This window comes from Carettochelys insculpta, chromosome 10, assembly GCF_033958435.1.
Source record: "Carettochelys insculpta isolate YL-2023 chromosome 10, ASM3395843v1, whole genome shotgun sequence".
NCBI classification, from domain to species: domain Eukaryota; kingdom Metazoa; phylum Chordata; order Testudines; family Carettochelyidae; genus Carettochelys; species Carettochelys insculpta.
Genome location: NC_134146.1, coordinates 3,862,318 through 3,889,626, shown reverse-complemented (window position 1 = coordinate 3,889,626; position 27,309 = coordinate 3,862,318). Strand labels below are relative to the sequence as shown.

Sequence of the window (27,309 nt, the reverse complement as noted above, 5' to 3'; positions counted from 1 at the left end):
AGGCCTCTTGCAGTGGTGCTACTTGTGCCATACCACGCCGAGGTTACTCTGCCAGGCTGGTTTCTGCCTCCCCGAAGCCAGTCTGCCCAGCCACGGAGGAGGGCAGCCCTGACCCGGCCTTGGGGCTCTAGCATTAGGGTCGGTGCTGCCCCATTGGCTGTGGTGTTCAGTGAGCCAGGGGCTGCTTGCTGGGGCCCAGGGAGGTTGTTGGAGATGGGTTATCCATCCCACTGCCCCCAGAAGGGCTGGTCCTGCCCCACATCCCTTGACACTCCAGGCAGCAAGGGGGGGTCCATGCAGGGGGCGCAGCTGAGTGGAGCTGGGGAGAGCGAGGCCGGGGACCCCCACCAGCATGGCACGGCTCTGCAGAGCTGCAGGCAGACGCTGCGCCTGGGGCAAGGCCGGCAGCCGCAGGTGGCGGGGAGAAAGGCGAGCCCAGGCCGGAGCCAGGCGCACACAGCCCCTGGGCGTGACGGGGACCCTCGCAGAGGAGCAGGAGGGGTTAAAAGCCTGTGATGCGGGGGAGGGGAGCTCACATGGGGGAGACCCTGACTGCCCAGGACAGGTGTGGGGGGGCCGTGCCCTCTCCCACTGGGCAGCGTAAAAGGGCCAGATCAGGACATGGCAGATTGTCTGCGCCCCCCCCCGGCGCGGGCGACCATGGCTGGGCTCCGGGCTCCTGCAGGGGCTGCGTCCCCCCCGGCGAGCAGCGTAAGGCCCAGGCCAGGGCTGGGAGGCGTTAAGCAGACGCAGGCCAGGCGAGGCTGGAGGCGAGGCTCTGCCCAGGGCGGAGCATGGCCAAGGCTCCAGGCGGGAGCAGCGTGGCTGTCCTCGCCGGCGGCGGCCAGGCCGGGCTCGCTGTAGCGCACAGCCAGCCTGTGCCCTCCGCTCTCCCCCGCCGCGGGGTCCACAGCCACTCTGCAAGGGGGAAACTGAGGCACAGAAGCGTTCAGCAGAGAGCAGATGGACCAGGTGTCACCCTTGGCGGTCCTACCCGCCAGCCCCCCTGCCACTAACCCTCCCGCCTCCCCCTCCCCCCGGCATGTCCCCCCCACAGAACCGCCGACCCCGGCTGGCCTACCCAGCCCCCCCTCCCCCTGCGAGCCTGCGAAGGGACCCAGGAGCCCTGACACTCTCGCCTCTGGTCAGCCCACCAGAGTTGGCCTGCAGCTGAGGGTAACAGCCCGGGGCACACACACGCCGGGGGGAAAGCACAAGGCACAGGTCTGGTGCAGCGTTTGGGGGGAGGGCAGAATTTGGGGCTCAGGACTGCTGGCAGGTGAGGAGCCCCCAGCCTGCGGTAGGGTGGGGGAGCCAGGCCCTGGGCTGGCAGAGAAGGGGTGTCAGCAGCTGCAGGGCTGGGACAGAGCTGCGGTAACACTCCCACCCTCTTCCTGCCGGCCAGCCCTGGCTCCCTCCCACAGCCGCAGCTGTCCACAGCCTGGATCTGCACCCTTGGCACAGCGGCACCCACTCCGGCTGGCCCACAGCACCTCTGCCAGGAGCTCCAGGCTAGGCCCAGGAAATGCTACTGCTCCTGCTCCTCCTCTGCTGCCAGGGAGACGGGGCAGGTAAGAGGGCCGCCCCCCGGGCAGAGCCCTGCGGACCCCAGCTGCTGGGGAGCCTGTCCCTGCGGTGCGGCCACAGGCTGGGCTGGGGACCCCGGGCCAGAGTTCCCTACAGACACCGACAAGGCCCCTGTCCCCCCACCACCCCGTGGCATGGGAAGTGGCAGGCCCCTTCCCACTCTGGAGGCTCTTCCCGCTTTCAAAGGCCCGCAGGAAAGGCTGGGGCCGGCCAGTCTGCACAGCCCAGTGAAGCTGGCACACCCCACCCTCGGCCGAGCAGCGCTGGAGGGGGGGTCCAGGATGTGGCCTGCTAGGGAGTCCATGGCTGAGGGGGGTAAGACAAGGCAGCCGGCGGTGGGCAAGGCTGGGGGTGTGCTGCACCCCAGCCCAGCAGAGAGGGGGCTTGGGTGGCTGGGTGCCCGCTGGCTGGCTGATTCTCCGGGCTCTGTCCCTCCCAGCCCCGCACAGCTTCACCATGCTGCAGCTGTCCTACCACCCGAACAGCAGCGCCGTCGAGTTCTGGGGCAACGCCACGCTGAACGGGGCCCTCAGCCACAGCCTGCAGGGCTTCCAGGCCAGCCAGCTGCTCCCGCTGGAGCCCCCGGGCCGCTGGCAGGAGCTGGAGCACAGCCTGCAGGATTACCTGTGCAAATTCCGCGACCTCGTGCAGGTGATCACCATGGAGAGGAACGTGCAGTGTGAGTCCGGTGGCAGCACGGCGGGTGGGGAAGGGCCCCTCCGACAGCAGGCAGGGCTGACATCCCTCCCCGAACCAGGGCAGCAAGCACACACCGGCTGGCTCGCGGCACACCCCCCTTGGGGGGCAAAGCGGTTCTGAGCCAACTCAAACCCTGGCTCCCGCCGCCTGGTTCCCTTCCGTTTGGCCCCGTTCACAGCTCCCCCCCGAGCCGCTGCCGCCTGCCAGTGGGGGCGGGTGGGGGCTTCGGTACTGGCCAGCAGGAAACACGGTGCAGGACAGGAGAACGGTGCATGGGGAGGGGGCTCCTTACCGCAGGCCGTGCCCACCAGGCCAGGAACACGGCCCCGGCTTTTCCAGGGCCGTGGAGAGCACCATGCCAGAAACAGCAGCGCCCCGACCAGGGGTGGCCCCGGGTGGGGTGGGCAGCAGGCTGGAGCTGGGGGGGCCGAGAGCAGGCGTGGGGGGCTTGCAGGGCTGGGGAGGAAGTAGAGGGATCAGGCCCAGGGGGAGAAGAGGGGAACGGGAGAGCGAGGGGAGGGACACATCTGCCAAAGGCAGGGAGGGGAAGTGAGCGGGGGGGCTGGGATGGAGAAAGATGAGGGTGCAGTCTCCCTAAGTGCTGGGGTTCCCTGGCCAGCTGAGCCAAGCAAGGAGGGGGTGGGACACTGGGCTATGCCAGCCTGACCCCTCTGGCTCTGCCCCTCCCAGACCCCCTGCACCTGCGTTGCCTGCTGGGCTGCCAGCTCGCCCAGGACGGCACCTCCAGCAGCTTCTACAAGGTGGCCCTCAACGGCGATGACCTGCTGAGCTTCCAGGCAGCCAACGCCAGCTGGGCAGTGGCCGGGCTCAAGCAGGGGGACGAGCTGGCCATGTTTGCCCACGCTCAGGTGAGCCGCTACTCAGAGACCACGTCCGAGCTGCAGGCCTTCCTGGAGACCACCTGTGTGGAGTTCGTGAGACGGCACAGCAAGATGGAAGGCGCCAGGACGGGTACGTGGTGGGACAGGACTGTTGGGCATGGGGGGTCCCAGCAGTGCGCAGCCAGGGCCTGCCACACTGGGAGGGAACTGCACGCAACATCCCCGCCGGACATCCCTGCCCCCAGGCCCCCGGACACTGGCAGTGGGTCCCTAGGGGCCCTCAGCCAGGGCAAGTGGAGGAGACGTGGGACTGCAACCTGGACAGGCCCCATGCACCAGGCCAGCCCCCATCAGCAAAGCCTGGCTCTGAACTTGCTCCTCTGGTGTCTTGCAGAAGGACGGCACGGGCGCTCGCACGCCCCCCTGGCGCTGGGCCTCACCGTTGGGGCCTTGGCCCTGGCAGCTCTGGCCGTCGGCGTTTTCCTCTGCACCAGAGAGCAGAGATAGGGCGCAGCGTGGGGGGGACGCTGCCCTGCCGGCAAGGGAGGGGATGCAGCCCACGCCTCAGCCCTGCACGTGGATCGCTTCCCGAGTGCCCGCTCCTCAGCTCCGTGCCCGGCTGGCACCAGACCACACGCAGGACGGCCCCCTCCCACCACTCCTGGTTGGTCTCTGTGAAGCACCACCCCGTAGGAGCTGTCCCCAGGTAGGGGGTCTGGGAGGGGGCAGAGCCGACTGGCTGCCCTCTCGCATTCCTCCTTTGCCTGGAGGGAAGCCCACAGTCCTGAGCAATGAGACAGACCCCAGGCAGCCCCCCCCGCGGATGGGTTGCCTAGCGCTGCCGGGGTGGGGCTGGAGACACAGGGGGACCTTCGCTTGACACCTTGTGGGCCAGAAGCTGGGTGTTGGGGGGTGTCAGGCCAGGAAGGGCCACTGGAACGCCCAGCAGCCCCGCTTTGGTGGTGGTGGGGAGCGCCCTGTGTAACTCGTGGGCAAGGCCTCGCAGCTGCTCCCAGGACGTCTCCATGGGGTGGGGTGGGCAGGTTCCTGCTGTGCTTGCGTAGCCCGAGCCTGGGGCTGTGCAGCAGGAGGGGCCCATGCAAGCAGCCAGCACCAAGGCTTTCTCCGGCACCCAGAGAGGGGCTGCGGCGCAGAGAACGCAGGCAGAGGCTGTGCTGCTGGGTGACCCAGCCGGCCAAACGCCTGCAAACCGCCCGCCCCAGGGGGCGAAACAAGGGGTCCAAAAAGCACAAGATGGGCTATGACCCAATGGGTCCTGCACTAAGAAACACTGGGCTGGCCTGACTTCCCTCTTCCTCTCTCTAAGGGGAGTACAGGGATTTCAAGTGGCCCTCACCACCGGGGCCCTTGTTCACACCCATTTTTCAAATGATAACTGGGCTTTCTCCCCCTCCTGCTGCAGGGAGTGGGAAGGGAGGCTTTGGAGAAGCACCACTCAGGCAGCTAGCAATGAAACCGTGAGACACGGCAGCCCGGGGGCTGCAGCTTTCTCTCACGGCCCTTCGGTGGACTGTGATTCTAAAGGAGGGCAGAGCGACTCCTGGCAGAAATGGAAACCTGCCCACCTAGATTTAAAACACGAGGGGGCCGCCGAGGCAGGCTCCTGAACTCACATGTAATAAATAACAGGCCTGATTGTCAAAGCCATGGAGGACCAGTTGCATTTATTTCATATCAACGTTCTCTGTGACCTTCCGTCATAACCTGGCCAGCAGAAGTACCAGCAGAGGGGTGAGGACATGAGACCGTGGGAGAGGGGGTCTGGCTGCACGAACGGTGAAGCATTGGTGGCCGAGATGAACCACGCAGGGAAAGAGAGGCAGCGAAAAACCTGGAGACGAAACCTCCATTGCACCTCGGGCTTGCCTGCTGTCCCTGGGCAAAATGTTCTCCTGCCGGCCAGGAGTCTTGGCTGAACCCACCCTCCGGGCAGGGATAACATTTTCTGGCAATGGCGTCCTTCAGGGAGTGCTGCTGGGCCAGAGGAAGGAGAAGCAGCAGGACTGGGGAGATGGGGATTTGGCAGCGGTTTCTGCAGGATGGGGATTTTTAAAATCGGGTGTGGAATTTTCTTTGCACCTCTTGTGTTTCAGAGCTGCTGTTCAGGGGGTAGAGCTCAGGATAACACCCACCATCCGGCCTGGCTCAGGGCCTTCCTGCAACAACTCACCAAATGCCCAAACCCAGCTTTCCCTGGCAGCCTGAAAGGGAGAGGGCTGGAAGGAGCCCTGCAGCTTGGGCTCTTCCTGCCCTCTGGCTCGCAGCCTTGGAGAGACAGCCCGCACCCTGCATTGCACAGCCAGAAGAGCGAAAACCCAGCCAAGGACCTGGGGCTTTTTGCTGTCAAACGTCAGCATCCCCGGGTCCTCGGATTTCTGCCCAACAGCCTCCAGTTGCCAGCACTGGTGCTGGGTGGGGGGAGGGGGTGGCCCAGCCAATAAACTCTGCAGCAGCCGGAAGCAGCCCCCCTCCGACCGCTGGTGCGGAAAGTGCCTGCCTGGCTGCTGTGGAGAGGCCTAGCAGAAGGGGCTGGGCTGGGCCGCGCTGGGGCCTCAGCGCACAGCTCCACCTGCTGTGCTGAAAGGAAGGAGAGGGCACAGCACTCAGGCCGGATTCAGGGGGGTGGGATGGGACGGGACGCAGCTTGTGTGTGCAGAGAGCAGCACCCCAGCGCACACTCCTCCCCCCGCCCGGTCTCTGCTCTGCTCCCCACGGCCGGTGCGCATGAGCCCCAGCACGGCGGAGCCGGCTGTCACGGAACGAGGTGCCACGCCGCCAGCTTCTCCAGCTAGGTATGCTCCCAGGGTTTGTCAGCTACTGCTCCCTAGGGTGCTGAGCCCACAATGACACACCAGTGCGGCCAGCCGACCGGGGCAAGCAGAGCCCGCTGACCCTTGCAGGGGGCACCAGCAAGGGCCTGGGAAACTGCTCCCAGCCCAGTGGCTTGGCTCCGCTTTCCGCTGAGGTGCGGCAGGGCTGCGTCTGTATGGGCTGTCGGACAGCAGTGCAGGAAGGCCGAGGTGAGGGCTGATCTCTCACAGACAAGTCACAGGGCAGGCTCAAATGCGAATGTCACAGGCAAAAGAAACCGACCATTCAGAGTGGAGCTGGGGCTGAAGGAATAAGCCCCTTGGGCTCTGTGGGGAGCAGGCAGATGGCTGATGAGCAGAGAGGAATCACTGGGGGAAGACCACCACAAGAGGCACCAAGAGAAATGAGGAAAATACCTTGAGAGGGTCCGGAAAAGTAACATCAAAATATATTTAAAAACCCGGTTTTCCAATTTCACAAACCCCCCACCCTCTTTTCTTGGCCCGGGGGCTTTGCTCACTGCTCCGCGGCCCGGGATACAGGGCAGCACCAGTTACACCCTGCAAAAGGAAATGCTTTCCTTCAGCCGTGCCAACACCTTCACCCTTTGCAAAAATGTGCTTGAACCACCACCGCCGCCTCCCTCTCTCCTTTTCCTTCTGCAAGGGGCAGAAGAACAGACTGCAGATAAACATCGCCGATTTCGCTTTTCATTTGCAATCAAGTCCAGGCGGTGGGGTTAGTATCCCTGCAGTCCATTGTACACCTTCTGCACAGAGCCTTGGCGCAGCAGCTTCTTGAGACCTGGGGGAGAAAGGAGCAGTCATCACACCCAGTGCCAACATGCACAGACCTGATCTGGCACAGACGTCACCCGGGCACCCCGCTGGCACATCTAAGCCACGGAATACAAACAGGTGGTTGCCCAGCTAGCTCACCGGGCTGTTAACCAGCACAGCCTGCCTCCGTGTCAGCTAACCCTCTGCTCCCAGCAAGGGGAGATGGAGTGAAGGTGACAAGGCTGTTCTATTACAGCCTTCTTACAAATGCTCCCACACCCCCGGGTGGACAAACACACCAGGGTCGGGACCCAACGAGACAGTCACCTCTGCTACAAGCTACGCAAGACAGCAGAGTGGGGGTGGGGGCAGTACAGACAGGAGGCAGCTAGAGGAGACGGTCAAGAGCCTCCCACACGTACTCCCTAATACACGATCCAAGACCCTGCGGGCCAGGGAGAAAAGCGGAGCCCGGGATAGCCTCTTGTGGTGCAGAAGAGTCCCACGCGATCCTAGCCTGTGTTCGCTTTCCACAGGAATCCGGCTCCCACACTTAGTAAAACCAGGTTTCAGATGGCCTCAGTGGACTAATCTGAAGTTGTATTCAGTGCTCCTTCCAAATTTTTTCATCTGGGGCAGAATAAATTTTGCTGTGTGCTCCAATGCCTGGGCGGATGTGCACCACCGATGGAAACAGGCTGCCTGGTGCGGGCGTGCTGCTAATCAGCTGGGCAGCCCCTCAGCTCACACCTCCTGTTGGTACTCAGTATTTTGTGAGACAGTGAGGGCTGGCATGGAGCGACAGGCGCTGGGCAGCACCCACAACACAACAGCCAGTGATCAAGGGAGAGCTGGACAGGCCGGCCCCTCCCCTAGCAAAGGCTGCAAGCCACGGGTGGGAGTGCGGGCAGGAAGGGCCTCTAACACTACAAACAGCAGCAGGAGCGGGGCCGGTGCCAATGCCATTTTCTCCTCACTAGACAAAGAGGGGAGAAGGGGACTCTCTATTTCTTGACTATTTGGGCGGACGAGCTGCCGTTCAGTCAATTCAGGTGCTGACCCTAACGAGGCCAGCAGAAAGACGGGCTGATGTTCTGACAGTCTCCGGCGCGCTGGCCAGTCAGTCCGTCAGCCAGCTGGTGCCGTTCTGTTACAGCTACCACTGCATCCGGCAGCCTTGACACCAGCCCAAACACACAACATGGGGAGGGCCGGTCTGTTCCTTCCCCACAGCTCCATCCTGTGGCGGAAGTTCCCCAGTGCGGCCTGTCTCCGGAGGTGCAATGAGGAGAGGCCGTGCAGTTTGCACCCTGCACTGGGGCACCAGAAGCAGGGGAGCGATGGTGCCTGTTGATTACCTAGGTGTGCACAAGACAAGTGGCCAAGCAAGGCAGCCGCAGAGTACGCCAGGCCGTTCCTCCGTCCTGCAGCAAGCGATGGGCTGTGCAGGCTGGAGTGCTGCGCTCGGAGGTACTCTACTCCACAGTGCCACTGCCTTCAGGTGCTCCACACGAGATGGGGCCGGCGGCTGGAGGAACCCTCTGCGCCGGGGAGGCGGACGTGACTTCTAGGTGGGCCCTGCTCTCGGTGACTTCTTGGCAGGCAGAGCCTGCACCAGAGCCTACACTGGCTGGGGATTTATTCTGCCTGGCTTTGTGCTACACCGACAGGAATCATTCGCCAGGAGGGAATTCTCAGCCTGTGCTTTTTTGCGGAGCGTTCGTGTCCCTGCACATTGCGACCCATTCCAGTGCAGGGAGGTCTCCCAGCTACACTAATACGTCCTGAAGGGGCAGAGCAGCCTGCCTTCCTTCTCTGACCTAGGCAACAAAGGGAAATAGGGAGCCTGGAAGGCCAGCACAGATCAGAGCAAGGCTCCTGGGAAACTGCAAGCCACCTGGCCCAAGAGCTGAAGCTGCAGCACCCACCCGAAAGGGTGATGGAGAGATTGCAGCAGACACCTTTATAACGGCCACAGGAGCAGGGACGGACGAGGGGTGCGGGCGCTGCAGCTGGCAGGAGCTCCCTCGCTGTTAAGAAGGAAAAGACTGGAACATTCGGGAGGCGGCATTTCCACTCCCCAAGGGGGCCAGACAGTGCCACGGTGGGCCTGGCTTCCGCTCTACAGACTCCAGGAGCTGCACTCTGCTGTTCTCACAGGGGGAGGCAGCTGCCCAGGAGGTAGACTGACTCCTGGCTCTTCCGCAAATGCAGGCGGTGGCCCTGAGTGGGGCGGGGCAGCCCCAGATAGTCCAGACGCTTCCCACAAGCTGCTTGGAAATGGGGGGAGAGTGTCAGTCTTCCTGAGCATCCCTGTTTCATTGGGCCAGCAGCCAGCTCCTCCCTGCTAATGCCAGCGTGTGGTTTCCATCACCCCTACTCGAGGGATCCATGGAAGAGGAGCTCCTGGCAGCTTCCTGGAGTACCCCAGCAGCGCCCGCTGCAGGTGCTGAGGAGGGAAGGCTCTTCTGGCATTAGAGAAGCTCAGGAAGTGGCGGCTGGTAGGGGTTGGGGGCTAAATGAGGTCCTTCTCTGTCCTGTGTGAGAGGGGCCTGGCCCATCAGTCGCCACCCTCTGGAGATGCAAAGGCAGGTCCCTATTCTACACAAGTATCACACCCATTGCAGCTGATCTGGTAGCCTTCTAAGTCCAGCAACAGGAACCCGATGCTTCAGAGGAGACAAGAAATTGCCCCCGGTGCTCCTAGCCAATGGTATTATGCTGCACGTGGGGATGCCCTGCAGGCAGTCACCCTAAATCACAGGACTAAGCTCTATCAGTCGTCAGAAACGTGTGAGATGTGGTTGGCGTATAAAGCACAAACCTTCCCGCTGTTCATCCGTCAGCTGCTCTTTGGGGAAGTCCACATCAAAAGTGATTATTAAGGAGCCTTTGATGTTGTTGTTGTCGAAGTTTGGAAGACCTTCGCCTTTTTTCCACAGCTTGGCCCCAGGTTTTGTGATTTTATCCCGAGCAACGTGCACCTACAAAGCAAGGGAAATTCGAGAACAGTGTTAGCATCCTGTTATCCCACATTTCTTTTCTGGCTATGCCCCTCCTAGAGGCTGCCACAAAGCCGGTAACATTTGCTACAGGGACTTGTGTAGACAGACAGAACCCCCGCCCCCCTTTTGCTCTGCTCCATCTTGCCTTCCCTAGGTGCTTCAGAGCACAAAAGGGTTAAAAGGAACAGCCCAGCCCTGGAATGCCCGAGAGCACAGACATGCTTAGTCTTTGATGCTCCAGAGCAAAGCTGATAAGAACAATGGGCTAAGTAATAGCTGGGTCTCGGACTGCCCTTGGCTAATTACCATCAGTTGATTCGCCTGCACGCTTGGTCCCAGACTAGAGGAAAATCTTGGGCCCATTAAGAAACAAATGCCCTCAATTGTCTACCTCGCAAGTGTGAACTAAGCCCTTGAACGCCCTGTGAGAACCAGCATCAGACAGTTTAATTCAATTGGCATTTTTTTTAAACGAGGAAGAAGCCTACATGACCCAATGGATATAAAAGAGGGGTCCGGCAGACCTCCATTTGAGCTCCAATCATCTTTCCTGCCGGACAGGAGGGTGTGGTACCCCGAGGTCCCCAGGGATGCCTGACTCCTCGAGAAAAAGGGAAAAGGACTTCTTCCCAAGGGATTGAGAGAAACTGGCCAAGCCACGCTGGTGACGCAGGGGTGAGAATAAGACCTGCTAGGCATTTTACTTTTCATTTTTGTGCGTATTTAACAAGTATAGATCTCTGAATTAGAGTGTATGCTAGCTATTTGTAATCCAAGTATAAACCTTGTAACCACAAGAGCTTAACTCGCTAGGTAAACAAATAAAGTAACATTGTAACCACAAGAGGTTAAGTGTTAGATAAATAAACAAAGTAATTGATTAAGTGGTAACCTGACTCCTCCTGTTACTGTGCAAACCTAACACAAAACAAAGAACCCAGCTGCTTTTCAGCTGCTCTCAGCCTGGTCACCAGTGGGGCTCTGCCCTAGCAGTTGAAATCTCGTATTAATACAAGGGCCCGAGTGGCATCTCACCTGACCATCGGCTAACAACTTGTAAGAGCACTGGCACAGAGCAAACGATAACATCCACTAGCAGTGCTCCTCTGGGCTGGAGGCTAATTGTGGATTGTGCCCTCATCTTGTAGCTTCTGGAGCAGATTCCAGATTGCCACAATGGGTCTTTTTAAATCTCTGAATGAATCAAGATTGTCCACAGCCAGCAGTCTCTCTGCAGGACATAGGGAATTCATTACTGAAATAGTTTCGCTGGTAAAGTACATGAAAGTCAACTCTTGCCTTACCTTGTGCCCATCTAGATGGGCAATCTCCATTTCAAAGCCTACCAGTGCCTCGACCAGCGAGATAGTGACATTTGTATACAAATCATCCCCTCTTCTTTCGAAGACCGGGTGCCTGTGAACAGAACATAGGAACTTGAGCCTTTGACTCTCTCCTGCCTCCCCTGCAAAAGCTGAACCAAACTCTCGTGGCATAAAGCCAAACACACACACACTTTCAGGGCACTGAAACAACTCATGACTTTAGGTGGATTTTTCACACTTTCAGCTGAAAAGAACAGAGAATAAAACCGTCAAAAGACGTCGTTTCAATTCGGTATTTGAAAGGTTTTGTTTCAAGTGGAACCAAATGTCTCTGTTTTTCACTGGGGAGAGAAAAAATGAAACCGGAAGAATCGGGAGCTGTTCTTCCAAAGAAGATTTCTGCTCGGCCACAGGCCTGAGCAGTCGGGCAGAGCCTCCAGGTTCCATGCTCCCCGCCCCTAAGAGAGCTCCCACAGCTCGCAGACGACTAGAGAAGACATTCATAAGTCTGATTCAGTTTCCTTTTCCTGCCCCAGGGGACGTGTTGACGAAGACTCTCAGCCTTGAGCTGAAAGCAGGGGAGAGGCAGGACACTCCCTAAGCATACCCAAGCTGTGAGACACCTCGCTAGCACCTGCCCTGAGCTGGAGGGAGCCTGCCAGGAGCAGTCCCCGACTCTCCCAGCTGCAGGCACGACAGGCACTCTCCATGGAGTCCAGCCCCTTTTCCATCAGGCACTCAGAGCTACCAGGCCTGCTGGGGCAGAGGAAGAGCTCCACTGTTGCTTACTTACACCTCAGGACCGTGGCTCTCAACCTTTCTCCGGAGGCTTCCCCAGAAGAGCTCCCTGGCCCAGCTGCGTCAGAGTAAATGGCTTTCTGCAGGTAAGGCCAGGGCTGGCGAGCAGGGCAACTACCTGGTTCCGTGCCATAGGGCTCCTGCAAGGCTCACTCTCAAGCTTTGGCTTCAGCCCCAGGAGGGAGGCCGGGCTCAGAGCCCTGCACTTCAGCCTTATGTGGTGGGGCTTTGGGTTTCCGCTCTGGCAAGTCTAAGCCTGGCCTTGCTGCGTGGCTCCCTTGATACCTGCTCGAGCCCCCTTCCCACCCCGCAGCTTTAGCGGATTTTCCTTAACATTGCCGAGTACCTCTGCCTGGACTTGGCCTCTGTGCTGCGGGACCCTAGTCCCCTGGCTCAGAGCCACTGCCTTAGGACATGGCTCCCTGTAACGCACAGCCGAAGCAGCAAGGGTAGCTGGTAGCCAGCCTGCGGCTGGAGACAGGTCCGTGGAGGCAGAGCTGCTGCCCCAGCACTGTTTAGCTGAGGGGTGAGCAATAAGCAGCCTGCTGGCCAGACATGGTTCAGCAGCCCCTGGTGGGCCACCAGCACCCAGTTACCTGCCTGTCCCCAGGTACGGCTCCTGGCAGCTCCCACTGGCTACACATCGCCCTCTGCGGCCAATAGGAGCTGCAGGAACCAGCGTCCCCGCCAGCGCCACTTCCCACAGTGATCCGGGACCAGCAGGAGCTGCAAGTGACTACACCTGCGCATGTGTGGGTACAGGAAGTGCTGGCAGCCTGCCGGGGGCTTTCCCCGGTGACCTGATCCGGTTTAGCACACTCAAGCTCAGGGTGCGACCTGCACACAGGTGGCTGTTTGTGGGCACCCCAGGCTGGGAGCTACACCAGCACAGCACTGCCCGGCAGCAAGGGTTGCAGGGCAGGTGACGAAACACCACCTCTCTGGTCTGGTTGCACCCTAACCCCAGCCCATCCTATGTTCCCTGTGTTTATCTCCCCGTGATCATAACAACAAGCATGAGCCGGGCTATTGTTGAGCACTCCTGTGAGACTCCGCTCAGCTAGCGGGCAGAGGACAGCCAAGGGGCATGCCTGTGCCCTGTGCCTGGCACAAAGGGGTACCTAGGTCAAACGGTGCCACATGACTTGTCCAGCAGCTCCCTTTGCCTGTTCTAGGGATGCGGACGACTAAGGACCTTTCCATTCACAGGGCAAGAGGTGGAGACGAGCCTCCAAGTACCGTGGGATTCATCCAGCTACCATTTAATTCTAGGAATTGGGCCAAACACAGCAAAAGGGAGTCTCCTCTGAACATCAGGGCCCTGCCTCCAGCCCTCCATCAAACCCGGCCTCACTGAAGCTGCTGACAGGTAACTAACATAGGTGCCACTTGACCTGGCAAAACGGATACCAAAACCACTAGTCAGTTTTATTTCTGGTTGCCAGGAGAGAAGTTGGTTACTTACTTGAGAACTTTGATCCGGAAGCGTAAGTCACCCGGCTCCCCATCCACGTGGGGTTCACCTGTGGAAGGAAGGAAGCAGCGAGGGTTATGCTGGGTTGACGCTTCACCAGCAACTCAGCAGCTTGTCTGATGGGAGAAAGACTTGGCTCACTCTGTGGCGTGGTCTCGTGCACTTCTTCTAAACAAAAACCCCACTCCCTTCTTTCCCCAGGCTCCCCACCGCCAGGCAGCTTCAGGGATGCAGGAACCAAAGTTTCGGGAGTCTGAGTGAACGCTGGACATGAACTCAGTGCAGAGGACTCACCTACAGACTGCACAACAGATACAGACAGCAAGGGTTTGTCACACTCCTGGGGCACCGATGAATTAAGTTTATACATCTTTGAGGTCCACTGTAGTAGGTTCTGCTATGATACAGATGACACCAAGCTGGGAGGGGCTGTAACTGCTTTGAAGGATAGGGTCAAAATTCAAAGCGATCTGGACAAATTGGAGAAACGGTCTGAAGTAAACAGGATGAAGTTTAAAAAAGACAAATGCAAAGTGCTCCACTTAGGAAGGAACAATCAGTTTCACACATACTGAATGGGAAACGACTGTCGAGGAAGGAGTATGGCAGAAAGGGATCTAATGTAAGGCTTATAGTGGACCACAAGCTAAATATGAGTCAACAGTGTGATGCTGTTGCAAAAAACGCAAACATGATTCTGGGATGCATTAACAGGTGTGTTGTGAACAAGACACGAGAAGTCATTCTCCCGCTCTACTCTGCACTGGTTAGGCCTCAGCTGGAGTGTTGTGTCCAGTTCTGGGCACTGCAGTTCAAGAAAGATGTAAAGAAATTAGAGAGGGTCCACAAAAGAGTGACAAGAATGATTAAAGGCCTAGAGAACGTGACCTATGAAGAAAGGCTGAAAGAACTGGGCTTGTTTAGTTTGGAAAAGAGAAGATTGATGGGGAGGACATGATGGCGGTTTTCAGGTATCTAAAAGGGCATCATAAGGAGGAGGGAGAAAACTTGTTCTTCTTGGCCTCTGAGGATAGAACAAGAGGCAACGGGCTTAAACTGCAGCAAGGGAGGTTTAGGTTGGACATGAGGAAAAAGTTCCTAACTGTCAGGGTGGTCAAACAGTGGAATAAATTGCCAAGGGAGGTTGCGGAATCTCCATGGCTGGAGCTATTTCAGAACAGGTTAGATAGATGTCTGTCAGGGATGGTCTAGGCAGTACTTGGTCCTGCCACTGGGGCAGGGGGCTGGACTCGACAGCCTCTCGAGGTCCCTTCCAGTCCTAGTGTTCTACGATAATGGCGACTGTCAGCCGGACTTACCCGCAAACTCCCGGGATGGAGGGGAGAGAGGTGACAGGTGTGAGACCTGAGATCCAAAGGACTATATTAAAAACGTGTCTGATGAACGGATTTGGGCAGACACTGGTCTTCTGGGCAGCCTGCCATCCGGGATAAACCACAGGGCAGACCGGCACCTGGGCCAGCCTGAAGATCCCTTACCTGGAAGGAGCGAGCTGTGAGCCGCTGGCCCACAGAGGTGACTGCTGAGAAACTGGAAACCCGTAAGGGGTGCTTGAGCAACCACAGTGGAGGAGCACAGGAGCAGCGGCCATGTACTGTGACAATGTGGATTTGTCTTGTTAGCCAAGTCCTATGCAGCTATCCTTAGGCTTGCTTAGCATCACAGAGATGGCTGCAGCCAACCAATGACAGGACAACACAATGCTACGCTACAGCCTCAGTGTTATGACCACAAGAGTTATGAACTGACCAGTCAACCACACACCTCCTCATTTGGAACTGGAAGGGAACAACCAGGCAGTGGCAGAAACTTAACCTGTGCCCCCGCATCACACCTCACGACGGTACAGTTCTACGTCAACCAACCAACCAAGAAAAATAAAGGACGAGTTTAGAAAAAAACCCCTTGCCAAGCTAAGGGAATGGTTTCTGGGCTTGGTTCAGTTAAATGCGGCATTTTTATGTTTTGAAGCTGTACGAAGTTGCAAGCTTCGGAAAGAACAACCATTCCGTTTTGTTGAGGGTTATGGACAACACCCTGCATTCTCAAGGCGCTCGTAACTGAGGTTCTGGTGTAAGCATCTCTGTTAAATGGCTAGTAGAGTGGCTGCATAAAGCAGACTTGCTGACCAAGCAGGTTCCAGGCAGAAACGGGGCCTGCTTCTGCAGCATGCACTTTTAGGTCCCTGGGGAGCACACTCTGTCTGTTTTCCCTCTCAGCTTTCCGTTCTCACGCCGTTAGAGCTGGAAGAGGGAATAATGGGGAAAATGCTCCAAAGAGAGCTGCGCATCATGGGCGGACATATGTCACAGGAACGCCTTCCCTGCCTGCTGCCGGCCAGCGAGTATGAAAACTAGGGGAAGCAAGGCATTGCTGAGGGGGACCTCCGGGTGCAGTCTCAACACCAACCGACTGCTTAAAAGGGACAAGTACAAACCAATAGCCCACAGCAAGCACCGAGGTTCCTGACTGCTGCCTGCACCATCCGCTGTCACGTGTGGCAGTAGCTAGTTCCGTACCTTCCCCGATGAAGGGGTACTCCATGCCGTCCCTCACCCCCGGCTCTATCTCCACCTCCAGCGTTCGCTCCTCATTCACAAGCCTGGGGAGAGAAGGAGAAAGAGCAGAAGGCTGGGTGCCGTGCTCAGCAAGGCGCCAGGTGTTACTCGTTTTATGGGGCTAGCCCGGGCCGCTCCCACGGTGCACTGCTGCTTGCTTCGCTGATTGCACGCTGCCCAGAGTGGAGGCCAGCAGGGCATCTCTTGCTGTCTCCGCCAGTCAAGCACTACAGACAGCAAAGAGCTAAGCTACTGAACCCACCCGCACCTCCACGCATCCCTGTGGGGAACTGCGTTCCTATCCACCTTCACCCCTTGCCTGGTGTGGTGGGGTTCAGGGGTCGCCCTGCACTGCACCCCGTCCACTGGCAGGAGTGACACTCACTCAGCAGGTACAACAGGAGGTTTATTAGGCAACAGAAGCCCAGTTTCTCACAGAAGCGACAGCACAGCAGCCAGAGACAGTCCTTGCAACCCATCCTGGGGGGAAGACCCCGAGGGGTGCCCCTCTGGGGTGTAGCTTTCCCCCTCCTCAGGCTGGCTGCCTTCCAGCTCTCTCTTCCCCTAGCCTCTAACTCCCGCCCCCGATTCAAAAACCAGCTCAGCTCCTGCCTCCTCTTTGTTCAGGGCAGAGGTGTTACCTGCCATTTGTAGCCCCAGGGTCATCCTTAGCCACTGGGAGCTGCTCTGCTTGCCTCTCACATCCAGCCTGACTCACACAGGCCCTCCCCCCACTCCATCACACCTGGGTCAAGGAGGGGGGAGCTGAAAAAGCAAGTTAAAAGACTTTTCAGCTAGTGCAGCCTTGTGTTCCTGCCACGACCGCAAAGCACACAAGAAAACTAGCTGCTTTTCCCCCAACTACGTCAGCCCCCTGGGTGAGTCACCTGGGTCCAAGCACCCGTCCCTGCCCCAGCTAGCTGGGATTAGCCAGCCATATGGCAGCACAAAGTAGAAACCACACACTCACTTGACATTGGGACACTCGTCACAGACAACTTCTTGTGTCATCTGGAAACGCCCCGGGCCCAGCTGGGTGGTTCTCATCTCCTGTCGGCAGTTGCATTTCCGTTTTCCAGGAGCCTGCCTGGCCACTGGCTTGTTCCTGACAACCTGCAGGGAACACCGGAAAGATGTAACTTTTCCAAGGCTTTGCAAGTAGCAAGGTTCCTTCGAGCAGCACATTCTGGACAACAAGTCTTTTTACAGCCAAAAAGATGTGCTACACCCCAAACTGTAACTGCCTTTGATCCAGTAAATGCCCTTCTGTAGGCTGGGGTGAGAACCTTTCCTCTGTTGGGGCCACTGACTCGAAACAAAAATCAGCCACAGGCCACACAGTCCCCTGGGGTGTGCATGGAGACTCGGGGCTTCCCCTCGGTCCCAGGTGAGGCTAGCAAGGGGGCGTTTAGGGTACAAGAGTGGGTTCCAGACTGGGTACAAGGGCACTGGAGTGCAGGAGAGGGCTCAGGGTTGGGGGTTTAAGCGTTGGCTCTGAGGCAGAAGCAGGTTCCAACGCTTGGCAGGGGGTAAGTGTCTGTTTGCTGTAAGATGAGTGCTAGGGCAGCTGCCCAGCAGAGATTCAGGTGCCTCCCACTGGCAGCAGGTGTTTCTATTGGGGTGCACAGCCACACATGCTTCGGGGCACATACAATTTAGTCCATGCACAGACAGAAAAACAGTTAGAGGGAACACTGGTGCAGGGAGGGGTGGGGGAAGGTGTTAAGGTGTCGGAGGGGGTTTAACCTCGGGCAGGGCTTCAGGGTGGAAGTGCAGCCTCTGTTAAGGGGCTTAGAGCTGGGGCCAGGGGGTTGGCATGTGACAGCGGGTGCTTCCCTGGCCACCTGTGCCTGGGGGCTGTGGGTACAGGTGACCAGCCTGGCACCCTGGCCTCCTCCTGCAGGCAGGTGAACCGGTGCTCAGAATTCCACCCATGTGTGGGGCAGCAGGGGATAGTGGGGGGTGGGTTCAAAGTCTCAGGGCTCCTGGCCCATGGGCTGGAGACCTGCCGTGACCCTCAGGCAGATGAAATTAAGCAGGGGGCTGGAGGTTCCCCACGCCTGCTGTATGCAGTCTTCAGTTCACCCTTACTGCTGATTATGCCAAGCTAGCAGAGAAGCCACCATGCTGCTGTGAGTCACTTTCTGTTTAAGCCTGCACCTCTCAGAATAGAAAAGGTAACATTAGGCTGAAACATCTTGTGCCCTTTGATGAATTATTTTGGAAAACTGGCTAAAACTCCATTCATTTCCGTGACTAGGAAAGAGTCCTTTCACAACAGATATTTCTAGCTATGAACCAGCTTAGATATGGCTTCTCTCTGAACTAGCTTAGATTAAAGCTGTAAATCAGGCAGAGGCTCTTGACGCTGAAGAGACAATGCTTGCAAGCGCAGTGTATGATGATCACATCCCAACAGCATGAGTCCCTGACTTTACTTCATAACGTGTTTTTATGTGTTTTTTTTCTGAGTTCAAAACCTAACAGGATTGCCATGTCCAGGTGCAAGTACTCCCAACATGCACCTGTGTCCATTTACATATTAGCTGGAGGGGGAGGGAATAAAATCTTTTTTTTTTTTTTGGTTAAGAACTTCTGGAAATTAAATGTGAAACTGTCTTAAGATAATATTGACATTCAGGAAGTTACAGTTTCTAAAGCTACTGCAATTTGGCCATATTTTATAGATTCAGGTATACATTTTATACATATGATATCGTGTGCTGTTTACGCACTGGGTGAGGTGTGATTACAGCCAGGGTAATCTGGGTAGCTCAAAGGTAGCTTGAACAACATTAGCACGTGAAGATAGCCCAGTCATTCCTGCCCAGGGCATACTTCAAGGGCTGCCATCCAACCTAGCTTTCATCTTTCATCATAGGTAGCAGGGTTACATCTCCATGAGCTGCAATCACATCTGACTGCAGTGTAAACACATGGTACCCTGTGAGTGAACGAGTAATTGCTTTAGGAACCATAAATTTTGTGTTGCTTGATTTCCACACCTCAATCATTATAGCTTTTTGCATTTAATGGGGGGGGGGGGACTGCCAACAGCAGGGACCTAGCTAGATAATGAGAGCATCGTATGTTGGCAAAACACTGAATTTTGGAAGTGGGTTGTGACACGGATGGTTGGTCATGTAAAGTTAAGTTAGATTAATACAGTGGTAACTACTTTGTTGAAAGAGGCCTGGTCTGATGAGCGGAGACGCCTTCAAGAGGCTAAAAAACTTCCATCTTGTTTAACATTTCAGCTCTGTGCTGCAGCCTTCCGTTATTTTTCAGTGACCTAACTGGGAACAATCCTTCCACTGCAGGGCTTTGGGTCCCAGGACAACAATGGGTACTAAGCAGCAACAGCAGGAGGTAACACATAAGAAATCCCAGCATCCTGTCTCACCCATGTCTCTTTTGTACCTCACAGCTTCTCAGACGCTCTGTCAGGAAGTGACCCATTTCCATGGCTTTCTAAGAATGCACCGTTCCCACCAACAATGTGGTCAGAAATCAACAGCAAGCTGAAAGGTTCAGCAGGAAAGCTCCTGAAAACAGACTGTCTCACTTACTTCCACAAAGTTTCCTGAATACACTTCCTCCAGTGTAACTTCCAGGTCCACAATGATGTCACTTCCTCGTGGAATATTCCTGTCTTGCTGACGAGGACTTCCTCCAAACATGAAACCAAAATCCCCAAAGAAGCTACAGAATAATGGACATTCATTTATTCAGGAAGAAGTTTATGTTTACTCCAGCCACACGGTTGCGTACCAAGATCTCTGTAGTAACGCAGTACTAGATTCCCTGGAAGCCCCTTACCACCATGTAATAAGAACTATAAAGCAAACTGAACATTGCACCCAAATGCCTGTCCATGGATGATATTCCCTTAAACACAAGGAAAAAAACAAACAGAAACCCATTGTTTTGGGAGAGATTTTCTTAAAGTCATCACAACTGGGAGTACATTTTTGGCACCATATTTAAGCTACTTACAGGGTCCAGCCAGCCTGTGAAGTACTTAGACACACAAAGGTTAACATTTATCTCCTGTGAAGCAGGAAGCGTTAACTTCACTTACAGATGGGAACTGAAGCACTGTGAGGTAAGACACTTGCATCCTCACAAAGAAAGCCTGTGATAAAGTAGGAAAAGGAACCCAGGCCCCCAAGTCCTGGGTTAGAGACCTAACTATTGGGACACCCGTCTATGTAGTACTAATGTTCAGACAACATCTGAGGGTGGAAGCTCAGGGGTTTTAAAGAAGCCATCTAACTGGCTTCAGTGGAATCCAGGCCGAGCAGATGGAGTGTTTAGAAAAGTAAGAGACAGAAACAAGCACGGCCTCTCTTTTTATTCAACCCAACTTTACAAAGCAGTCACTAATGGCTGCTCTCATCTTTCAAGCAGACCAGCTGACAGTAGCACCCTCAAGAATAGTTGTAGCAAGACATCACCATCAGAAATGACTAATCCACAGGTTTACCCTGACGCAAGGGATGCCGTTTGAAGTGCTATTGAATGAAGAGATCAAGATTTAGCAATTACACTGGGGATGCAGCTACACTTCCATTCCTCTTTCCAAAGAGATATGCAAATGAGGTATAATTTTGCATGGCTGGCACCTCATTTGCATATTCCAATTTCAAAAGAAGAAAGCCAGTGCAGATGCTGCTCTTTCAAAAGTAACCCCATCTTTGAAAACCCCTTCTTCCCTTTATTTAATGGGAAGAAGGAATCTTTCGAAGAGGGGGTTTACTTTCAAAAGAGCAGCGTCTACACTGGCTTTCTTCTTCCGACAGAAGCGCTTTCGAAATTAGAATATGCAAATGAGGTGCCAACCATGCAAAGTTATACCTCATTTGCATACCTCTTTCAAAAGAGGACTGCAAGTGTAGACGCACCCAGGGGGTATGGGAAAAGACGCTGTACAGTTTTCCTTCACTACGCTCCCTTCCCAAACATGATCTGGACCTGGATAATCCGCCAGGCAGACCCCAGAGGATGCTAGAAAGTGTATGCATATTTAATGCAGCTACCTTGTTACACACCACTCACACTAACAAATCTGCCATGTGATCAGTGCTAGTTAGTGGGGAAGACAGAACAAAACTGGACTTTGTGCTCGTTACTGTGGAGGAAGAGGTGGCACTTGTGAAAGCAGCAACTAGAAAGCGTGTGCTGAATACACCTCTCAGATCACCCATTGTCATTAGCAGTCAATTCTGAGCCATTTATCGCCCAGGGCAGTAACAACAAAGCATCGGGAATCTGAAGGAATAGTGGTGTCCTTGTATCAATGGACAAAATTAGCCTTCCCAGCCTGCAGAGCAGTTTGCAGGGGCTACAGCTTACTGTGAGAAGATGTCTCCATGGGAACCCTGTTGACCATCCTTCAATCCCTCCTCGCCATACGTGTCATACTGCTTTCTCTTCTCCTCGTCCGAGAGCACCTGGAAGGGCAGAAGATGTGCGACCATAAACACTACTGGAGTATGTGAGTTGGCTTATTGGAGGTGAACCCTGCCTTTATTCCTCATCTGGCACACTTACCTGGTGTTGCTCAGGCTCTTAACTCAATCAAGTTTGTTCACTTTTCCCTCTCTCTCTGACAGCGATGAAGGGGAATAGCTAGCAATGCCCTCATACAAATCTGGGGGGTGGGGGAGGGGACTTCAGCTCCCTACCCTCTTGAAAGGGCATCTGTGCAGGGGAAGGAGTTTTAGGGCTGTGGCAGTCCTGGAGGAGGGGGAGTCATGCCCTCAGGTGGTCCCTTTCACCGGCCTGCTGATTCCGTTTCTTTGATATGGTTTGATGGAAGAAATCCCATTCCAGGCACATCTTTTCCTGGCACAACCAAACCCTTACGTTACTTTGAGTTATGCTATAAGGAAGATATATACTGAATTTGGTGGTTCTAGAGCCTACCGTTTAGGGAGAGCTCTTGACCACACAGACAGATAAGCTCTCTAAAATATATAGTAGATTAGGAACGAGAGGCCAGGGAGGTATCCAGAGAGCTTGTATTATGGTAGTGCTGGGTTATGACTCCATAATCAGCAGCTTTCACTTAAACAAGAGCTATAAACCTTTATTTTGTACTCATCTAGTTGAAACACAAAACTAGACATATAATTCAACACTATTTCAGATGTTCATGGTGGGCCAATTGAAAATGAATTGACAGAAGAAGCGAAGATCAAACATAGAGTCCTTTCGGCAGTCTTTCACGGACGCGTCACTCTTCTTTGTGAATCGTATTGCTACTTCTTACTCCAGAATCAGCCACACAGAGGGAACACTTGTCTATAGAACCTTTTAGCCATAATCTAAAGTTTGAGCACCAAAGCGAAGCCACCATATACAATAAATCTTCTGTGGTGCAAACATGGGCACTCAGTTCTGGGACAACACTGGGGGAAGAGGGGAACGAGAGAGAGCAGTGGCCTTGGCCGGGTTAAGGCAGAATAACGTCCCAAATGCATGGAATACGTGACAATTAGATCCCAAAGCAGGTGAAAAGGAAGTTAAAATTCTGCACCAGAGTGAGAGCTTGATAAAGGTGGGATATATACGGCTTTTAGGGGTCTGTTGGAGACGGAGCCGTAAACCTATGGAGCACTGGAGTCTGTTACTGACAGTCTGCATAAAGGTGAGAAGGAAGGCACAAGCTTTTCCTCTTAGCAGGGTGCACTATAATGCAATTTTAAGCGCTACTAAACAGATTTTGCTTGCTGATTTAGCTTGGTATGAGAATAATTACCAGCAGCAACAGGTATATCTTGGCTGTTAAAAACAAATAAAGGTTTTACTACACCTTTCTTCGCAGGCTCGTGGCTTCCAAAATAGATACATTTCAAACAGATGTGTTCCCTGCTTGGCCTGCCCAAAGCTGAAGTGCTTTGTGTTGGTGGAATACTTTGGGTTAAGCGGTTCTGAATTAGGGGGAGGAGGCCGGAGCCACATGCACATTTCTTAAAAGACACTTAAAAAGCAAAAACAGCTGGCACATGAAACATGGCAAGGGTAGAATTCTCAATGAGAGTTACTGCTTTGTGGGCTTTTGTTTTAACTAAGCAGGAGATTGTCAGATGGTCCTTACTTTAAGCCTGTAAAGCTCTAGCCCACAGGACGGCCCTGGGCAGGGCCATGCTAGCAGGCCCAAAGTAGTCCTGTCCACGGTGGCCCTAGCAGGGAAGGGGCGGCTGGAAAGGCAGGAGGGGAGGCTTGGCTGGAATGGCCCAGCCTGTAGTGTGCTAGGATTGGGGCTGCTTTGGCTTGGCTGGAGCTCCCCCTACCCACATCAATGCCGTGGGCATGGATGCTTCAGGCAGGTCAAAGCAGCCCTGGTCCCTGGCATGCTGTGAGTGGGAGTGCTGCAGCCCTGCTGGAGCAGCCCCTATTCCCCAACACCATTTAATGAGTTAACTGGTTACATCTAGCGTTTATAACCGGTTAATGAATTTGACTGGATTTTACTTCCCTACAATTCCCTCACTGAGCTCTTCAGTGGCTGGGAAGGTACATCTCCCGCCCCTTCACTCCTCTCTGCTGGGCCAAACAGCCCAACAGAAGCGACAGAACCATTTTTAAGGATGCTTTCTCACTGTGTGAGTTAAATAGAGACTCCAAAAGGGGTCTAATTGAGGCGAAGGCCCAGAGGGACCAATCGTTTAGCACAGGTCACAGGGTTTCAGCCAGTAAGTACGCCTGAATCAAACCCATATCTTGTGGCTGAAGTGGAGCATATTTTTATAACAGCTTTCAGTCAATCTAAAGGCTTTAGGTGACTGAGAAGACACTACGTGACAATTAACCACTGAAACATCATGCCCTCACTACTGGTTTGCTTCTATGTTTAAGCCGAGTTAATCAAATTTCAGTTTTGAGTCCAGGTACTTGGTCAATACCTTTGTCTCCCAGATTGTCTACTCAAGTAAGTACTCCCCTAACACAATCAAAAAATCTCTTAGCTTTCACTGTACATTTCTAAGATCGATTCACCCTGACACAGTGAGACAACAAATGGAGCAGGTAATTAAATAAATCATCTGCAAGCACTTGGAAGGTGGTAAGGTAATAGGAAACAGCCAGCATGGGTTTGTAAAAAATAAATCTTGTCAAACTAATCTAATATCTTTCTTTGATAGGACAACGAGCCTTGTGGATAGGGGAGAAGCAGTAGATGTGGTCTACATAGAGTTTAGTAAAGCATTTGATACGGTCTCTCACGATATTCTTATAAAAAAAAACTAGGCAAATACAATTTAGATGAGGCTACTATAAGGTGGGTGCATAACTGGCTGGATAACCGTACCCAGAGAGTAGTTCTTAATGGTTCTCAATCCTGTTGGAAAAGTATAACAAGTGGGGTTTCGCAGGGGTCTCTGTTAGGACCGCTTCTGTTCAATGTCTTCATCAATGATTTAGATATTGGCATAGAAAGTATGCTTATTAAGTTTGCAGATGATACCAACCTAAGAGGGGTTGCAACTGCTTTGGAGGATAGGGTCATAATTCAAAATGATCTGGATAAATTGGAGAAATGGTCTGAGGTAAACAGGATGAAGTTTACTAAGGACAAATACAAAGTGCTCCACTTGGGAAGGAACAATCAGTTTCACATACAGATGGGGAGAGACTGTCTAGGAATGAGTACAGCAGAAAGGGATCTAGGGGTTATAGTGGACCACAAGCTAAATATGAGTCGACAGTGTGATGCTGTTGCAAAAAAAGCAAACATGATTCTGGGATGCATTAACAGGTGTGTCATGAACAAGACACGAGAAGTCATTCTCCCGCTCTACTCCGTGCTGGTTAGGCCTCAGCTGGAGTGTTGTGTCCAGTTCTGGGCACCGCACTTCAAAAAAGATATGGAGAAACTAGAGAGGGTCCAGAAAAAGAGCGACAAGAATGATTAAAGGTCTAGAGAATGTGACTTATGAAGAAAGGCTGAAAGAATTGGGCTTGCTTAGTTTGGAAAAGAGAAGATTGAGGGTAGACATGATAGCGGTCTTCAGGTATCTAAAAGGGAGTCATAAGGAGGAAGGAGAAAACTTGTTCTTCTTGGCCTCTGAGGATAGAGCAAGAGGCAACGGGCTTAAACTGCAGCAAGGGAGGTTTAGGTTGGACATGAGGAAAAAGTTCCTAACTGTCAGGGCGGTCAAACAGTGGAATAAATTGCCAAGGGAGGTTGTGGAATCTCCATCGCTGGAGATATTTAAGAACAGGTTAGATAGATGTCTATCAGGGATGGTTTAGATAGTACTTGGTCCTGCCATTGGGGCAGGGGGCTGGACTTGATGGCCTCTCGAGTTCGCTTCCAGTCGTAGTGTTCTATGATTCTATAACCCCCGCTTTCAGTTTAAGCCTGAAAACATGAATTGTGCCATGAGCACCAGATAATAGAAGCCAGATATCACACAGCTTGGTTGTTTGTCAAATGTTCTGACACTTTCCATTTCACACATACTTCTAAGACTTCAAACCTGCCAGCTTCAGCTGCACACTTATGGACAACCAGGAGTCAATTTCAAACCAGTTTCCCATTAGCCTAGACACAAAGCCCCCAGCCTAGACACAAACCCACCTGCAGTTTTTAGCTAATAAATCTGACTTTTCACTTTTGTTGCAGCAATTCGTTACCGCTGATACATAACTGTTGCTCACCCCTGCAGATTAATGTAGCTGTCCCAGGATGTCTGGGAAAGAACACAGGTTGCACCCTCCCCAAACTGAGGCAGCCGAAGAGAGTCCACCTACACAGGAAAACCATGTTTGCATTAGTATTCAGAGCAGATACCTGATTAACTCACTGACCTCATAGGCAGCACCCAGATCCTGGAACTTTTCTTGTGCTCGTGGGTCATCAGGGTTTCGGTCTGGATGAAGCTGCAAAGCCAGTTTCCGATAGGCCTTTTTAATGTCTTTCACTGATGCGCCGCGGGACACGCCCAGAATCTTATAGAAATCTCTCCTGAGAAAAACAGAGCAAAGGAAGTATCTAGTCCTGGGCTCTGCCATCTCGAGCTATTCCACACGCGCAAGACATCTACCTAGGTACTCATATAACACCACCACCATTGGACCACCCAAACTTAAACCTCCTAGAACACCTAGGGGGCTGGGCTGGGCAGGGCAGCGGCTGGTCTGTGGTGTAGGCATGGCGGCCAGGAAAAGAAGGGTGAGTACTGGGCATGTGGGGGGAGAATGGGTAGGGCCCAGAATAGTAAGGACTCAGGGGGCACCCACGGGCAGGGGCTGGTCTCTGCTTGGTGTGGGCAGGAAGGCTGCAGTGGGGCTGAGCTGGGGGTGGATGGGTGGTGCCCAGGATAGTAAGGGGGGATGTGGGCTACGTTGGGAGATACGGACAGGAGCCGGAACAGTGGGGTGCTGTGTCGGGGGCGGGGGGGTGGACAATGGGGAGGTCCCTGCTGGGCGTGGGCCAGGTGTGCGTGAGGGAAGAAGTAGGGTGGAGAGAGGCCAGAAAGGGAAGGTTGGGGCGGAGCTTGAGGGCGATGGGGGTGGGCCGGGATAAGCTGGGGCGGGCAGGAAGGGAAGGGGGCACAGGCTGGGGCAGGAAGGGGCCCGGGGGCCCGGCGTGGGCGAGGGCAGGAAGGGGCCCGGGGTGGACGAGGGCACGAAGGGGATGGGTGGATCGGGGGCCCGGGGGGGGGCGAGGGCAGGAAGGGGATCGGGGGCCCGGGCTGGGCGAGGGCAGGAAGGGGATGGGTGGATCGGGGGCCCGGGGGGGGGGCTAGTGCAGGAAGGGGCCCGGGCTGGGCGAGGGCAGGAAGGGGATGGGTGGATCGGGGGCCCGGGCTGGGCGAGGGCAGGAAGGGGCCCGGGGGCCCGGGCTGGGCGAGGGCAGGAAGGGGATGGGTGGATCGGGGGCCCGGGGGGGGGGCTAGTGCAGGAAGGGGCCCGGGGGCCCGGGCTGGGCGAGGGCAGGAAGGGGATGGGTGGATCGGGGGCCCGGGCTGGGCGAGGGCAGGAAGGGGATGGGTGGATCGGGGGCCCGGGCTGGGCCGCGGCTGGGACAGGCCGGCGGAGGCGCCTCCGTGAGGGCAGGGGCGGCCCCGGGCCCGGCCGCACTCACCCGGCGCTGGCCTCGCCCAGCAGGTAGAGCAGCAGCAGGCAGAGCCGGCCGAGGGAGCGGGGGGCCATGGCGGCCGCGCCTCACTCGGCCGAGGGAGCGGGGGGGTGGGGGGTGGGGGGTCTCAGGCCGGGTCCCGCAGCGGCCGAGCCTCACTCGCCGGTAACCATAGATATGAACCAGAGCCCGGCGAAGAGAGCAGGCCAATGGGCGAGCGGCACAGCACGCGGCCCGGGCACGCCTCGCCAATCACAATCTCACACTTCACCAACCGCCCGGCCGGACTGGCCAATC

The 27,309-nt window shown here is 55.2% G+C and overlaps 2 protein-coding genes across 5 annotated transcripts; one reads left to right on the top strand and one right to left on the bottom strand.

The window, feature by feature from the left end:
• The first annotated feature begins 1,429 nt into the window (after positions 1 to 1,429).
• On the top strand, positions 1,430 to 19,482 carry PROCR (protein C receptor). 4 transcript variants are annotated; one of them, XR_012646811.1, is made up of 5 exons: positions 1,430 to 1,571; positions 2,027 to 2,266; positions 2,977 to 3,258; positions 3,523 to 3,792; positions 4,552 to 4,796. XR_012646811.1 is itself a non-coding variant. In XM_075004153.1 (4 exons), exons 1-4 carry the CDS (start codon positions 1,526 to 1,528, stop codon positions 19,443 to 19,445), a joined length of 666 nt encoding a protein of 221 aa, XP_074860254.1. In that variant the 5' UTR covers positions 1,430 to 1,525; the 3' UTR covers positions 19,446 to 19,482. The 4 variants fall into 4 exon arrangements, 2 of the variants coding, with proteins under 2 accessions (XP_074860254.1, XP_074860253.1); XR_012646810.1 differs by having other exon boundaries at positions 3,523 to 3,834; XM_075004153.1 differs by lacking the exons at positions 3,523 to 3,792; positions 4,552 to 4,796 and adding an exon at positions 19,348 to 19,482.
• Positions 4,795 to 27,131, bottom strand: DNAJB11 (DnaJ heat shock protein family (Hsp40) member B11). The gene is made up of 10 exons (XM_075004151.1): positions 27,019 to 27,131; positions 25,740 to 25,896; positions 21,276 to 21,373; positions 19,490 to 19,622; positions 16,891 to 17,033; positions 15,882 to 15,964; positions 13,333 to 13,390; positions 11,049 to 11,160; positions 9,564 to 9,723; positions 4,795 to 6,764 (listed from the first exon to the last, which is right to left on the bottom strand). Exons 1-10 carry the CDS (start codon positions 27,084 to 27,086, stop codon positions 6,700 to 6,702), a joined length of 1,077 nt encoding a protein of 358 aa, XP_074860252.1. The 5' UTR covers positions 27,087 to 27,131; the 3' UTR covers positions 4,795 to 6,699.
• Positions 27,132 to 27,309: the final 178 nt, after the last annotated feature.